Consider the following 11,244-nt stretch of genomic DNA (forward strand, 5'->3'; position numbering starts at 1 on the left):
ACCATTCGAGCCACAGAATTCGTTTTGGCATCGTTGGATAGAGAATTGAATTGACCCCCTCCTGGATCCGCCCTTGGTTGAGTTTCTCCATGGCTTTGAGGCCGCTTTCAAGCAACTTTGATACAGTCGATACAAGTGGAAAACATTGAAAGCTATATAGGTACTCACCTTCCTAATGATCAGTCTGGGTAGTGCCATGCCTGTAACAGAACAAACAAGCTTGACAGTGGCCCCATAATGAATATAACCATCTCGAACTTGGAATTCTTCGCTCTCCGACTCGTTGTCATCCAGTAAATGGATGGTGAACGCGCCCCATTGAGTGGAACTGGCATGGAAATGTCCATTTTCCACATGCAAATACCTGGTGGAAACTGTTTGGGATCGCAGCCGATTGAACAGAGCCACTTTGGTGCCGCTCGCTATACAAAGATCTGCATTCTTGAGGCTCTGTTTCTTTTTCGAGGGTTTCGATATCACTTTGATCCGCTTGCTCTGAAACACCCCAATATCGTGCCCGGAACCGTAAAACATTTTCACTGACAACATAAAGTGTTTTCTCTTGTCCGAGTCGGAAATGTAAAGAGTCTTTGCTGCACAGTACTGCTTGCCATTGTTCAGATCCAGTTGCTGCATGTCCTGATCGGAGTTTCCAATGCCAATGAATGCACACAGTTGCGAGTTGGTTTCCGATTCGCCCTCTCTGAGCATTTGCTCCTGTCGCAGCCTCCAGCCGTCTCCAAACAGGTAAATGCACGGAGGAGGACAGAAGAACCTCTTTTCATTGCCGTAGGATTTCTGAGCCACTTTGGCGTGAAGGATCACGATCACCATATCAGACCTTTCGCGAAGATACTTCTCCATGGCCTCCCGAGTGAGTCGCCGGTCTTCTCCTCGGTAGCCCCCCGGGACTACGGCCCCAGCAAACCGGGAGTACATGGCAGCGTGTTGGGGTGGAGGAGTTGGAGGCGATTGGGCATGGGCTATGCCAGGCAAACCGTACTGGTGAGGCATTTTCCGATGTGAAGTTGGGGCGCTTCACTGCACTTCACTCAACTGGGGCCCCGCATTTGCAGCATGCTTCTTCACAGGGGCACTTTCACTCAAGCCGACCTGCCAAAACACTAAACACAGATTCACAAACTGAAAGCCGACTCTTCCTCACGGCTACTGCGGGACGTGAGAACTAAAAGCTGTTTATTTCCCCTTCTTTTTATGCCATCATGTCTGGCACATTTCGTGTCCTCCGTTTTGAAAAACACCTGTTTGGCACTTCCATTTTCCGACACTGCCGCCAACCTTCGAAACCTATTGTTTACTGTTCGCTATTTTGCATTTTGCGCACTAAATAGTTAAATTATGGGAGTACTCCTTCGGCCCTGAATATGAGGAGAAGCTCAGAATTTTTTCAAATAATTTAATAATTGAGAAATCAGCTTCTAACTAGGCTGGATAATTTTTGTCATGTTGGCCATACACCCAGAGTGTGGCTGATCGATGATACGAGGGGCGCACCTTACGTATATTTTACGCTCTATATTTTACATCTCAAAAAACAGTAGACTTTTTCGATTTAACAAGCACCCAAATAATAATCTAAGTTTTTTGTTTCTAGTAACTCTCAAATTTTCAACAATTTTCTACGTTGCCGCTTATTCCGTTTACCTAGTTTATCTCGAGCTTTTTGGCAACTTTCTGGTGACTCAACAATTGTCGTTTCTTTATTTCATAATTTTTGACTGCACGTTTTCCACCACAAACATAACACACTTTAACGCTCACAGTTACAGGGGCGGATCCAGCTTTAAAGTCAGGGGAGGGGGTTATGTAGAAAAAATACAGTCTTCTGTCATCTATGAAATTCGAAAAATGATCGTCGTTTTGTGCAAGGGTGGCGTAAGATTATTGCAAAATGTCATGTTTTCCGTCCCGTTTTGCATGTTTCTCGGAAGCAAACTGAGCAAGAACGCTCGTTTTTAAATCATTCCAGAGATAACTAAATGTCCTTTATTCGAAGTTATTTTTCATGGGGGTCATGACCCCCATGATCCCCCCCCTGGATCCGCCCTTGCCCAGTCAACGACACAAAACTGCACAATTGAGGCAAATTAATAAAGAAACTGAAGAAAGTGATTTACTTCCCTAAATAATTGTTTACATTCTGAAGATGTGACCAAACCTATGCACCTTCAAATCATTTAAATGCCATTTTGTCGACTGACTGTTCTCGCAAAAAGTGTATTGGTATTTTACAGAAATATGTATATAAAATTTCTACACTTAAATCAAGCAAATAAAAACAGATTTTAAAACTTCTATCTACTTATTATTATTATCTGCAGCTTTTAAATCGCAGCACTGAATATTTTCAATAAATTTTCAGTTTATTTGGCTAATAATAACCCTGGCTGAGATTGACCTCGTGCAGTTAATTAATTTTTCTTGAATTCCCATACTACATGTGTAAATTAATTCGCCTTGGAAGCGATTACCAGCAAAACTAACTGTTCAGCCCCGGTATAAATTGTTTCCCACGCTTCACTTTTCAACTTTTCAATGACCGACGCCGACCAACAGATTATCAGGGGTTCATGTTAATTCAGCTACCACACCGTTGCCAAAATGGGTGGCTTTTATCACTTTGCCAGATTTTTTCATTTAAGAGCTGTTGTGTGTTCGAGGAGTTAAAAGAATTATTTCCATAGCGGTGTTGAGATATGTAGATTTGACAAAATTAAATTAGATAAGTAAAAGCCTATTATTGTCTGTCAACCTTACATGAAAATATACGGATTTCCATCAGTTTTCCATCAAAATGTGTTAATTTGGATTTGTGTTTAATGATCAGTAGAAAAAAATCAAGTTACATGGTACCAAAGGACAATAAACGTGACACCGTGGCAAACGGAGATGAGGTTATGATTGGGTCTGGGTCGTGGGAAAATCTGGTGTGGGAAAAAGTGGGTGGAAGAAGCCGAATAATTATTATTCGTTATGACGACTTGTCGACTATAAATTATTTTCTTCCAATTTTTTCTCAATAAAATCCCGGATATTTCTACGACGTTTTACGAAAAATAACAGTAAAAGTGCTTGCAAATTTCTTATGCTGAAAACGATGAGGATAACACGGTGCCTGAATAATTCATAAATACTAGAAGAGTCTAACTGTCCTGATTCTATTTTAAATCAATTAATTGTCGGGTACAGTTGGAACGCTGATCTTTACGCCCATCAAGGGCCACCAAACAACAGCTTAAATTTGTGTTTTTGTTGTACAGTCGCTATTTGAGCTACTGTAAGCAAAGCAAAGATATAGAATTTAAATAATAATAATAATTGTTGGAGATTTAATCCTGATAACTCCTGTGTTGGCTCATAAGTGGAATTCTAGATTTTTTCAAAATATTTAAATATTTTTTATTGAAACACATACTTTTCTTGAACATTCATCACTTTTGACCAATTTAAAAATATTCTAAGAGGATCTAACTGAGACACACTTATAAAACATTAAACCTACATAAAAAAAATTGCGAGCTGGTTGAAAAAATAAAAATATATTTTTGTGTTTCTAAACTCAGAAAAAAATCCGAAATAAAGTACAGATCCAACGTCCCAGCTGTAGGAAGATCTGGATCAATAATAGGTAATTGAAGGCCGCTCTAAATTATGCACAAGTTCATGTGCACAAGTGAGACACTACATGATCGGTCACACAGCTGCGTCTAAACTACTGGGCTTTCAAACTACTTTGACATCAAACAAGAAAATGACAACTAACCTAAAAACATTATAAACAAACAAACATTTTTTAGCCAATTTTTTTTAAAGAAATTACTCTTAAATGGGAGTTCACGGGTTATGGCGACTGATAGAACCATCGGGAAAACCTGTGCCTTTAGAGACGCTGGAAAACAAAGTGCTGGCAGTCGGTATCCTTTTCAAACTGCATGTTTTTTCATACTCCTCAACACTACGAATATTCGTACCTTAGTTACTACGCAGATATTTCTATATGGCTCCACCAGGCAGTTAAAGGGTTTCAAGACGCCCGTGGCGGCTCCGTCCCGAATGCTCATTTGCTTGGAATCTACCATAGAGTCTGCAAGCTTTTGTATTTCAAAATAAAGCCCGTGTTTGTTTTCGATGGCGGAGTCCCTGTTTTAAAGAAACAAACTATTGTAAGACAACACGAGCTTTCTAGTGAGATTCTTTATCGTCTCAATGTTCCAGGCGAAGCGAAACCAGTCGAAGTTAAGAGACCTTTCTAAAGCTGATGAAATCCACAAACAACTGTTAGATACTTTATTAAAACACACTGCGGTCAGTAAAGTGATAACAGAGAAAATCGAGGCATCGATGGGCCTTCCCAAAACTCGTCCAAAGCAAGATGATCTTTACGTGTTGCCACCCAGTAGCGAACTGGACAGCACGCTGTCCAGTTCAGAAGAAGAATCCTACACAGACGACACAACCAGCGAATCCAGTCCAACGAAACAATGGGATGTCCATACCATCGACATGAACAGTGTCCATTTCAAGTCACTACCTGTCGATGTTCGCCATGAAATTTTAACAGACTTGAAAGAGACCCGAAAACAGTCCTCCTGGGGCAAGCTCCCATTGCTCAAGAAAGCTTCCAAACATTCATGTGGGTTTTTGCAGGTAGATTGCATGAGCTGCCGAAAGTAAGCGACGATTTCTCAGTCTTCCAAATGCAAAGATTGCTGAAGAGACAAGCGGTCCAAACAGCTCTAGAGGATGCCGAAAAGGAGATGGGGGGCAAGTCTTTGAGCCTGGCAGAGCTGGAGTCAATTCTCAAAGACCAAGGAGTGCTAACCAATCAACATCTAGGCAATCGAATAGCTTCGGATGAATCCACTAAGTAAACCAGGTTCACTAAATATACCAAGTTCATTTAATTATAGATTGAAGATCCTTGCAGGTATCTCTTGGTTAAAGATGTGAAGAAAGCCATTGAAGAGGCGCGCCAAAAGGAAGATGAACGCAAGCAACTCAGCAACCCAATCCATAAAGTCTCAGAGGACAAACCTTGTAAAGAAAGCGAGAGGTTTGAGGCGAAACATTTAACTCCAGCCGCAAGCGGCAGGGAAAAAAGCCTTCCAAAAGCCGACGAAGAATATGAGGAAGACTTGAAAAGAGCCATAGCTCTTTCTTTGGAATGCACCGCAACTCCAGAGCCCCCTAAAGAGGCACCTCCAGCCCAATTTTCTTTCCTCGACAATTTTCCAGAGGCAGATTTCTCCTGCAGCTCAAGCGATGAAGATTCCTGCCCGGAAAAAGAAAGTCGCAAACTGTCTTCAGCCCAAAGCTACATGCAGGAATACAGCGGACTCACGCCTAATGAAATCTCGAAAATACTGGCCAACAATGCGAAATCCGCCGCAGTTAAGCCGAAAAAACCCGGAATAAAATGCAGCCAAAACTTTCAACCGAAACTAGCCACTGTTACAGAAAACCCGCCCGCGGTGGCAAATGCGCAAAAGGCGGATAAATGTGAAGACTCAGTGGAAATCATGTCAACAAGCGATTCTGAGGAATCAGATCACGAACCTAAAGCGCTGGACGTTTTTGTGGATCCTACCAAAGAGTTTGAAGAAGATGAGGATTTATTTGCCGATATTTTTGCAGCCCCACCCACAAAACCCGACTTGCCTGATTTGAACAATGCACCACTAAAAAACGCCCCAGATATAGCAGAGAAAGTTACAAAGGAACTTGTGGTAAAAACTGTAGATGCGCCCAAAATTATTCAGAGTGTGGAAAATAGCGCCCCCGAAGCAAGCACTTCAAACCCTGCAAAGGAAATTGATGGAAGAAGCCAGGAGGCTCCAAGCCAAGCTGTTGAAAGTCCTACCATTGAACCTCCGGTTTCGGTAAAGGAAAAACCTCCTTCATTGACCGAGCAGGAACTAAAGACGCTAAAAGATCAGCTGCAAGTGGACAAGGTGAACCTGAGCAACGAAAAAGCGACTCGAGAACGAATGGCAGGCAACATCACTGACCAAATGTACCAAGAAGCCCAGGTAAAAATTCCCAATTGAACCGGCAACATTTGCATTAATTCCCGTTTTTTTTCAGGAACTTTTAGAGCTATTTGGAGTTCCCTACGTGGTGGCCCCAATGGAGGCTGAAGCCCAATGCGCATTTTTGGACGCGGTTGATCTAATAGATGGCACAATCACGGACGACAGCGACATTTGGCTGTTCGGAGGTAAAACCGTGTACAAAAACTTCTTCAATCAGAACAAGTACGTGATGGAATTTAAAACCGAAAATATCCAGCACCACTTCAAGCTTACTAGAGAGCAGATGATTCTGTTGGCCTTACTAGTGGGGAGTGATTACACTGTGGGTTTACAAGGGGTGGGTCCAGTCACCGCGCTGGAAATACTGGCAGCTTTTCCTCCAAGCAAAGGAAAAACCAGCCACATTAGCATGGGCCATCAAGACCTTCTATCAGGACTGAAAGAATTCAAGTCATGGTTCACCAAAGGAAAGTCTGCAGGACCTGGACGTTCCGCATTGAAAAGCAAGCTGAAAAACGTGGGATTTTCGGACAATTTCCCCAGCGTCCAAGTGGTGCAAGCTTACTTGGACCCGACGGTGGAAAACAGCGAAGAAGCATTTTCCTGGGGCAGGCCCAATGCTTTGGCCCTTTTGGAGTACGCTCGCGATAAATTCGGGTGGACCAAAACCAAAGCTGAAGACATTTTAAATCCGGTCTTAAAACGCTTGGAGGAGAGTAAACATCAGAAATCCATCAGGGACTATTTTAAAACGAATTTCAAGATCAATTCGGGTAAAACACGTTTTTCCTAACAGCAGAATTTGGATTAATTCAGTTCCTTGCAGGCGACACAGAAGGCAAATTGAGCAAAAGAGTGAAGACAGCGATTAACAACATGGGGAAGGATCCAGAAGAAGTCATCAAGCAAGAACTAGAGGAAGCCATGAGAAAAACCACTTCCACAAGGAAAAGGGAGCCGAGAAAAACGAAAGGCAGGAGGGCCCCAGAATTTTCTAAAAAAGCCCCAAGTGGGCAAGAAGGTGAGTCAAAGGAGCGTAACCCCGATAAAGTGAATTTGAAAAAGTTGAAACCTGCCACCCCATCGGAGCCAGAGGAAACAACCCAACAAAACCAGAGGAAATCTAATTCGAAAAAGCCAAATGCACTGCATTTACCCACTACCAGTAGTAGTGAACCGAAAGAAGGCCCGGATGGTGATGAATCTGTCACTGAGAAGATAAATCGGGTCAGAACAAGGCGAAAACTGATGGAATTAAAAGCGGCAGCTGATCTAAAAAAGCCCAAACTAGCCAAAGAAAAGCCCAAAGACCTGAAGGAAGATGAAGAAATAAACCTACTCAACCAAGTCATACAAGCGTCCAAAAAGAAGGTTGACGAAATTAACAAGGAGTTGCAAGCGAAACTTGAAAAAATTAACCAACAACCAAGCGAAGTACGAATTTTCAGACATCAAGGAGCAAAAAACATTACAATATACATTTTAGGTTGTTCCAGGCCCTTCAAAGGAACCATCCAATGCGCATCGTCCTGTAAACCGCCCTACACGAATACCCCGAAAGGAATCCATACCGCAGAAGGAAAAGGACAAATCCACCCTGCTGAGGAACAAGTTAAAGGCAATCGAGGTTTTCAGGAAAGGAAAACGGGGGCCTGGGTTTGTCCCAAAGCGAAATCAGGGAAAAAGGTTGCCCAAAACTGAAGCCGAACTGTCTGAAAGTAGCGATGACTGATTTATTTTGAGATAGGGATGAATGGAATGTCATTTTATGCTCAGGCGATTTATTACATTTACACTAGATTTATCTATTTTGCTGTTTAGTTTCGACTGTTTATTTAAGTACTTTATTATAAAATATAATGCTGTCATTGAACGAATTTTTACTCCAATTTTAGATCAAAAACGCGATAAGGCAAAACGATATAAACTTGAGGCTATCTAAGAAAATCAGCGATTAACGAGTTTCTAACCGTTGTGGTGTTTCGTCGCAAAAACACTGTTCCCGATTTAAAATAATAGGAAGAATCTGTTCAAAATTTATTGTTGGTAAGAAATCAATTATATATTCTTCTATTGGCCTTCAAACAGTTCCCAGTAGAATATTTTGTTAACTCTGTGACCTCATCTTACAACTACATATGGACTTAAGTGTAAAACAACCCTTAAATACGTAATTATGCTACTGGAAATAATTTACAAAAATCGAACGTTGGGGCTCAAACAAATAATAAAACTACACTTACAGAAATTATGTATTCAAATCATTGGGTATAGAAGGGCAGCCAAGACCTTATCTTTACTGATGAGAATAGCGAGCCAATTCTAACATCGATATTTTCACTGTACCAACAAATCACCGGTCATAATTTCCACGACCATTTTCTTTCGCAAATACGGCATGTCGTCTTGCGAAAATACGATTTTGGCATTGCGCGTAATAAATTCCGCAAAAGTGCATGCGAACATGCCGCAGTCGCTTCCATTCATTTGTTGTGGGATATCGTCCATGTTCTCCAACGTGAAGTCTTTGGTGTTATACACCGAACTCTTCTTGTCCATGTGTTCAGCTTCTAGATACTTCCTTAAGGCTTCTAGGCATTTAGTGTTCGGACTGCCCATGCTGTCGTAGTACCTAAAAATCAATTAAAAGTAATGCTTTATTCTGCAAACAACTAATGCCACTAATTACCTGATGGATTTATCCCTGAAGTCAATTATAGCCATGCACCAGTGCATACCCAAGTGTATCGGAACGCAAATAAGATCGTAGCAAAACAAGTCAACTTTCTTGGTCCAACGTCTCAAAGATTGAGGTCCATCCTTGGTCAGCTTCGTGTAGAAGAATGTATTGAAAGCGTAGGACTTGGGCCATTTCGGGTTCTTTCCCCTTTCAATGATGAGATTCATGTAAAAATTGATCACCTCATCATTGAGCCAGTTCAGCCCTGAAAGAGTCATCAGGTCCCTTCTAGTTATGTTCAAATTGAACTTCTGAGCCAGGACTTCGTTCGGAGGCCCTCTAAACGCCCTATCCACCATGCGCAATTGCTCATCTGTTAATTCCGGAAGTTCACTATCGGCGTCTAATATTATTTCAGGCAGAATCAGATCTTTGAGTTGAAGACAGTCGCTGACTTTGCGCCTCAGCAGTTCAATGTTAATGTCCCTATTTAACTCTTCTGATTGCTTGTTACATTGTCTGATGTTGTCGATTTCGCGTTGTCGATCTTCAACATACTGTCTATGGTTTGCTACTCTGAAATCACAAAAAACGAATGATGGAAATTCGAGCTACAGGCTTTATATTCCATAAACTGGATAACTAACCCTATTCCGATTAATTGGCAAAAGTATTTAGTGAAAAAACACAACACATTTCCCATAATTGCCGATTTTTCATGCTTTTTTAGTTTATGTCGAATGACTGTCAAATTTCAGTGAAGTTTAAGAACGAACTGGTTTAAGGTGAGACTTGCCTATTTATCACAAAGTAACTGATACTAATACTATAAGTGATACTTAAATATCCTTACATTTTGGTTAGCCAGTCTCCTTTGCTTGCTTCGGAAGAATCTACAATTTTCTTTAAACTGTTTATAGGATCAACCTGGATATCCGGCTTGGGAGATGGAGGATTTACGATAATGACACTGTCCTCAGAATCCGAGTCTTTTACGACAACTGGATCATTTTCTAAACCGTCCAACACTTTCATAATCCTATTTTTAACAGTGTCTTTAGGCTTAACTTCAGTTTTATTCAAACCTGTAGGTTTAGCTGAGTTAAACAAGTTGTAACTTTCAAAAATTCTACCCACTGGCGTGTGGAAACTCGATGATTCACAACCACTGGACTGCTCAAGCAGTTTTTTATACCGAATTTTGTCTTCCAACTGATCCGAATAGTCCGAGAGTAAAAGGGAATCACGCGATCTATTCTTTGGGGATCTGTATACAGGCTTGTCTTTCGGCTTTGCACCCCTTTGAGTGCTGCCAGATCCTGCAGAAAACTAACAATCAAGTTTCACTTAAAATAGACATCACAACTTACCTATGGTGAAAAGACTCTTTTCTTTGACGGGTTGTGCCTTGATGTAGTCGAAACCCAGCAATTTCGCTTCTAATTGTCTTCTTGCAGGAGTTTTGCTGCTTTTTACGAAAATGATATCATCATCTCCATTCTGAGCGCAATTTGTGTTAGAAGTGGTATGCTTTTGAGACTGAACTTTAGAGAAATATGGTGTAGACGCGTGGTTTCCTCTGCTGTGGAAATCGAATCGTCTCGGCACCTCGGTAATATCATCTTCATCATCAACAAACACAACCTCTTCGGCTCTCAGAGCGCTCATTGGCTTTCTGTTAGTCATATGAAGAACCGAAGGGCTTTTGGAGTGGTCTACTTTACGTGGCAACAAACACGAGCCTAAATAAATAGAAACATTTGCTGAAATTGCCTTCCGATGACTCCACATGTGCCATAAACAAAGAGTAGGAAATATACCTAATTCCTGGAATTAGGCTGCAAGATAGGTAGATCCCTAATGTTAAGCAAAATGACCCCTAACTTACCATATGCCTCGTTGATAGGTGTAATCCTACTGGAAACATTGTCAAAACAAGGCGACATTTTCATAATTTTAGCCCTGCTTGGAGTATCGAAAATCGAAGACCTAACAACATAAATCGTAAACCCTAGTCTAGTTTAAGTACCTGAAAACTTACCGGCGTTTCCGAACCCCTTCAGGCTGTGGAAACGTGAAGAAGTTTCGAATATACTCTAACACACTCCTTAGGGGTCGCTCCATTGGGCACTGTTGGGGCACCCAATCACATAAATATAACAATCTTCTACCGAAGTCTACATATGAAATGGACGCTTGGTGAGAATTTAAGGTTAGTTCTAGAAGCAATTGGCTGGCGAGGCAAAATGCACTGAATTTTCAACGAAAATTGTGGGCGATTGAATAAATGATGCGCTCAGGTGCAGAAATACATAGAAAACACTAATCAACAACAAACCTGGAACCGGAAAGAAAATGTTGCTGCTATTTTTAGTTTGACAGTCGGACGCACGCGGGGGGATATTTTGTGGTCGGACGACAGCGCAGATCCGGACCATAGATAAAAATAGGTCCGGACTTGCCCATCGATGAATACTGAATCTGAATTGTCCCGCCCGCACGTTCAAATTT

At 41.5% G+C, this 11,244-nt stretch overlaps 3 protein-coding genes across 3 annotated transcripts in view; 1 reads left to right on the forward strand and 2 right to left on the reverse strand.

The window, feature by feature from the left end:
* The window catches only part of LOC109533756 (suppressor of hairless protein), a 7,357-nt gene extending 6,022 nt beyond the window's left edge, over nucleotides 1-1,335 (reverse strand). Inside the window, exon 1 of the mRNA XM_048664866.1 lies at nucleotides 169-1,335. Coding sequence (XP_048520823.1) covers nucleotides 169-1,014 — 846 coding nt within the window. The 5' untranslated portion in view covers nucleotides 1,015-1,335. The remainder of the gene's footprint in view (nucleotides 1-168) is intronic.
* A 2,430-nt stretch (nucleotides 1,336-3,765) lies between these two features.
* On the forward strand, nucleotides 3,766-7,926 carry LOC109533157 (DNA excision repair protein ERCC-5). Its single transcript, XM_019898412.2, has 8 exons — nucleotides 3,766-3,935; nucleotides 4,009-4,184; nucleotides 4,237-4,615; nucleotides 4,669-4,888; nucleotides 4,949-6,050; nucleotides 6,106-6,826; nucleotides 6,880-7,487; nucleotides 7,540-7,926. The coding sequence occupies exons 1-8, from the start codon at nucleotides 3,848-3,850 to the stop codon at nucleotides 7,783-7,785; spliced, it is 3,540 nt and encodes a 1,179-aa protein (XP_019753971.2). The 5' UTR covers nucleotides 3,766-3,847; the 3' UTR covers nucleotides 7,786-7,926.
* Nucleotides 7,927-8,077: 151 nt separating this feature from the next.
* LOC109533168 (sentrin-specific protease 1) lies at nucleotides 8,078-11,149 on the reverse strand. Its single transcript, XM_019898421.2, has 6 exons — nucleotides 10,775-11,149; nucleotides 10,622-10,722; nucleotides 10,104-10,475; nucleotides 9,587-10,052; nucleotides 8,743-9,309; nucleotides 8,078-8,685 (listed from the first exon to the last, which is right to left on the reverse strand). Exons 1-6 carry the CDS (start codon nucleotides 10,855-10,857, stop codon nucleotides 8,391-8,393), a joined length of 1,884 nt encoding a protein of 627 aa, XP_019753980.1. The 5' UTR covers nucleotides 10,858-11,149; the 3' UTR covers nucleotides 8,078-8,390.
* Nucleotides 11,150-11,244: the final 95 nt, after the last annotated feature.

Source organism: Dendroctonus ponderosae, unplaced genomic scaffold (genome assembly GCF_020466585.1).
Source record: "Dendroctonus ponderosae isolate FM_Combo_2020 unplaced genomic scaffold, Dpon_F_20191213v2 Dpon_F_20191213_3, whole genome shotgun sequence".
NCBI classification, from domain to species: domain Eukaryota; kingdom Metazoa; phylum Arthropoda; class Insecta; order Coleoptera; family Curculionidae; genus Dendroctonus; species Dendroctonus ponderosae.